Source organism: Muscardinus avellanarius (genome assembly GCF_963383645.1).
Source record: "Muscardinus avellanarius genome assembly, chromosome: 18".
In the NCBI taxonomy this organism is placed as follows: domain Eukaryota; kingdom Metazoa; phylum Chordata; class Mammalia; order Rodentia; family Gliridae; genus Muscardinus; species Muscardinus avellanarius.
Genome location: NC_137804.1, coordinates 41692535 through 41697104, shown reverse-complemented (window position 1 = coordinate 41697104; position 4570 = coordinate 41692535). Strand labels below are relative to the sequence as shown.

At 55.3% G+C, this 4570-nt stretch overlaps 1 protein-coding gene across 1 annotated transcript; it reads left to right on the top strand.

The window, feature by feature from the left end:
- Positions 1–2788: 2788 nt before the first annotated feature.
- LRRC25 (leucine rich repeat containing 25) lies at positions 2789–3577 on the top strand (the record flags this gene model as incomplete). The annotated part of the gene is made up of 1 exon (XM_080715440.1): positions 2789–3577. One exon carries the CDS (start codon positions 2789–2791, stop codon positions 3575–3577), a length of 789 nt encoding a protein of 262 aa, XP_080571566.1.
- Positions 3578–4570: the final 993 nt, after the last annotated feature.

The following is a 4570-nucleotide window of genomic DNA, read 5'->3' as shown; positions in this document are numbered from 1 at the left end:
CAAGCATGCGCCGCCACGCCCGGCTTCTTATTCTTTATTTTGAAACACAGTCTCACTAAGTTGCAGAAGGCCTCACTAAGTAGCTGAGGCTGTCCTCGAACCTGTGATCCTCCTGTCTCAGCCTCCAAAGTACTGGGATTACAAGCGTGCGCCACCACACCTGGCTCTGATTTTATTTCTTATTTGGAAAAAGGGTCTTGCTAGGTCGATGCGAGTCTCGCTACTTGCTGAGGCTGTCCTTGAACCACGATCCTCCTGTCTCAGCCTCCTGAATGCTGGGATTACAAGCGTGCACCACCATGCCTGGCTTAAAAGTATTTTATTTGTATGTACTCAAATTTATCTTTTTTTTTTTGTAATACTAGTAATTGAACCCAAGGACATTCTACCTCTGCCCGGAATCTGCGATGTGCTGACTCCGCCACTTGCAGCCGTCCCCCAAGCCCCACTGAGGTCCCCTCCCCGGGAGCCTTCCTCACAGCCCCCTGCTGGACACAGGCACCCCCGGACCTCTGAGCCTATGCAGGAGACCAGGACCTTGGAGAAGCAAAAAGCAGGCGTTAGAATCCTTGGCAAACTTCTGCTCGCGTGTCAAAGCCCTAGCCGGAATGCCCTCTGCTCCAGAAAGCATTCCGGGTTCCTGTCCCTTCCTCTGGCCCTGCCCACATTCTAAGTGACCCGGGGTGTCTGTGTCCAGCTCTGTCCTCTCCCAACTCTGGGTGCTCGCTGAGGACACGGCCAGGGTGGAGTTCTCTATCGGAGCCCTGCATGAGTGAGTTTGTTGAGTGAATAACCGAACGCAGAGTCGGGAGGCAGTTAGTAGGTGACAGCTGGCTGAGGTGCAGGATGAGGGATGTGAAGTCATCGGGTCCGCAAGAGGGAAGTGGGGCCGGGGCTGCCCCTCCTCCCCCGTGAGAGGCCCGGTCTTGCGAGGGCGGACCTTCGAGTCTTCTTTTTTTCCCCATCTGCACTCTACCCGGACGCGAGTTCCTCTTCCCCCTCAGTTGCTGAGCGGGGTGCAGAGCCCCGGGAGCTCCAGACACCACCGCTGAGCAGAGCCCCTGATCTGGGTGTCGGCCTGGACGGCAGACCAGAGAGGTGAGACTGAGGGTCTGCGACTTGGGCCAGGGCGGCAGCTATGAGCTGGAACTGGGGATTTCTTCTCCCCCTTTCTCTCCCTTTCTCTCCCTTTCTCTCCCTTTCTCTCCCTTTCTCTTTCTTTCTTTCTTTCTTTCTTTCTTTCTTTCTTTCTTTCTTTCTTTCTTTCTTTCTTTCGGTATTGGGGATTGATTCCAGGGTTGTTCTATCTCTGAGCTACACCCCTAGCCCATTTCATTTTTTATTTAAAAACAGGTTCTTTGCTAAGTTGCTAAGAGCCTCTCTGACTTGCTGAGTCCGGCCTCAAACCTGCCATCCACCTTTCTCAGCCTCCCAAGTACTAGGATTAGAGGTACGCGCCACCCTGCTCCTCTTTCTTCCTTTTTACTAAGGATGGAACCCTGGGGCTGGCGCATGCTAGGCAAGTGTTCTACCTCTGAATTATACCCCCGGCCCTTTTTATTTTATATTTATTTATTTGATGGTACTGGGGATTGACTCCAGGGGCATTCTATCTTCAAACTACATCCCCAGCCTTATTTTATTTTTATTTTTGAAACGATCTCAGCTGAGTGTGGTGGCGCGTGTTTGTAATCCCGGTACTTGAGAGACTGAGACAAGAGAGGCACAGATCTGCAGCCAGCCGCAGCAGCTTGTGAGGCCTCCTGCAACTCAGTGAGACCCTGTTTCAAAATAATGCCGGGTGTGGTGGCGCACGCTCGTCATCCCCGCGCTTGGGAGGCGGAGACAGGAGGATCGCGCAGGTTCGAAGCCAGCCGCGCGCGCTCTGGTTTAGGAGACCCTGTTTCCAAATAAAAATGTAAAAATAGGTCTGGGAGTGTAGCCCGGAGGTAGAAGGGCTTCCAGGAACCCCAGTACCACCATAAATAAATAAATAAATAAATAAATAAATAAATAAATAATAAAATAGGGCCGGGAGTATAGCTTGTAGGTAGAATGCCCCTGGGTTCAATTCCCAGTACCACAAAAACAGGATCTCACTGTGTTGATGAGAGTCTTACTATCAGTTTGGGGCTGTCCTCAAACCTGTCATCCTCCTGTTTTAGCCTCCCGAATACTGGGATTACAAGCACGTGCCACCAAGCTGACTTTATTTTATTTTGAGACAGGGTGTTGCTAAGTCACCCAGGCTGGCCTTGAACCTGTGACTCTCCTGCTTCGGCCTCTCGGTCGCTGGGATCGCGGGCTTGCAGGGCTGGGAACCCTTCCCCATCTCATCCCGGGAGGCGGGCCTCGGTGCTGCCTAGCAGCCGCTCATTTGCATACGAGCCCGTCTTGACCAATGGGTGCGCAGGGTGGGAGGGCGGAGGATGCTGACCTCTCTGCGCCGGGTTTATCCATCCTCCGAGGCTGGGGCTGCCTGCAGTAAACCGGGCGCGGTGGCGCACGCTTGTAATCCCCGCGCTTGGGAGGCGGAGACAGGAGAGGAGGATCGCACGGGTTCGAAGCCAGCCTCAGCTACTTAGGCTCTCAGCAACTTAGTGAGACCCTGTTTCCAAATAAAATATAAAGTGGGTCTGGGAGTATAGCCCGGAGGTAGAAACCCTCTGGGTTCCACCCCCAGTACCACCAAAAAAAAAAAAAAAAAGTAGTAGTAGTAGTAATCATAATAATGATGATGATGGTGATACCCCACAGGCGGTGAGGGTCTCTGACCTACGCTGTGTGAATGGGGGCCGCCCAGGCTCTGGCGCTTTTGCTCCTGCTACTGCAGAAGCCAGAAAACCAGGGATTTTCCTGCACCGTGTTCTCTGGAGATGTGGACTGGACTAAGGAGTTCACCGGCACGTGCCTGAATTTCAGCGGCCTGGGCCTGAGCCTGCCCTGGAACCAGTCCCTGCGGGCCCGCGACGTGCAAGTCCTTGACCTGTCCGGGAATGGCCTTCGGGAGCTCCCGCTCCTGTTCTTTGGTCATCTGGAGAAGCTGCGGCTCCTGGCCGTGGTGAACAACTCGCTGGCCGGTGTGGACGGGGAGCTGGCTGCTCGCTGCGGCCTGGACCTCCAGGCGGACTGCAGCTGTGTCCTCACCCCCTGGAACGACGTCCGGAGGAAAGGCAACTGCTCCGGCCAGGAGCCCCTGCGCTGCCTGCTGCCGGCCTCGGGTGCCTGGCAAAACCTCTCTGCCTTCCTGGAGACCAGCTGTCCCGTGGGGCTGGCCCCGGCCACCATCGGGGCCGCCGTGGCCGGGGGAGTCCTGTTCCTCGGGCTGGCCGTCGCTGGTCCCCTGCTCGCCTGGAGACTCCGGGGACGCCGAGGTGCCGGAAGCCAGAACCTGGGCAAAGCTTGGGGTGCTCAGGAAGCCCCCAGACCCGGCTCAGGCTTGCAGCCACGATACGGCAGCCGGAACCTCAGCCCTAAGCCCCCAGCGGTCACTCTGCCCAGCACCGTCACCCCTGACTATGAAAACATATTCATCGGCCAGCAAGCTGAGGATGACCAATGGGCTGGCCACAGGTGAGTGACCCAAGGACATGCGCCCGTGGTGGTGGTCAGGAGCAAGGTTCCCACCCAGATGGCCGAGGTGCAAGTCACAGCCCTGCCAGCCACGTGCGGGGACGCACACCTGTGGTCCCAGCCACTTGGGAAGCTGAGGCGGGAGGACCGATTGAGCCCGGGAGACCCTGGACGACTTAGCCAGACCCCGACTCGAAACAAAACAAAATCCACAAAAAGCTGGGCGCGGTGGCGCACGCCTGTAATCCTCTAACTTGGAGAGGCTGAGACTGGAGGATCAAAGGTTAGAGGCCGGCCTCAAGCAACTGAGAGCCTGTTTCAAAGTAAAATTGGTCTGGAGGTGTAGCTTGGAGGTAGAGCATCCTTGGGTTCAATCCCCAATACCACAAAAGCAAAATGACCAAATCAAACAAAAAAACCAATGCCAGCCCTGCCTCGTGCAGGCCCCATGATCTGGGGCAAGTAGCTTACTCCTCTGAGTGTCTGAGTCTTTTATCTGGAAGATGAGGGCGATGGCCGCCCTGCCTCAGGGTGTTGGGGTTTAGATTTAAACAAGTTCCTGTGTCTGGACTAAGCTCCCTTCTTAGGACCCGTAAACCTACTTTCTGGCTTCCAAGATGGGGAGAGAGGGTGTGAGGGAAGGAGGGGGTCCTGCTGTGAACATGCCCATAATCTCAGGGCTCAGGAGGCTGAGACAGGAGGACTGCAGGTTCGAGGCCAGCCTCAGCAATTTGGTGAGGCCTTCAGCAACTTAGCAAGACCCTGTTTCAAATTTAAAATAAAATAAAATAGAGCCGGGTGTGGTACCACACGCTTGTAATCCCCGCGCTTGGGAGGCTGAGACAGGAGGATCGCACGGGTTCGAAGCCAGCCTCAGCTACTGAGTGAGGCTCTCAGCAACTTAGTGAGACCCTGTTTCCAGATAAAATATAAAAAAAAGGTCTGGGAGTATAGCCCGGAGGTAGAAAGCCTCTGGGTTCCACCCCGAGTACCACCA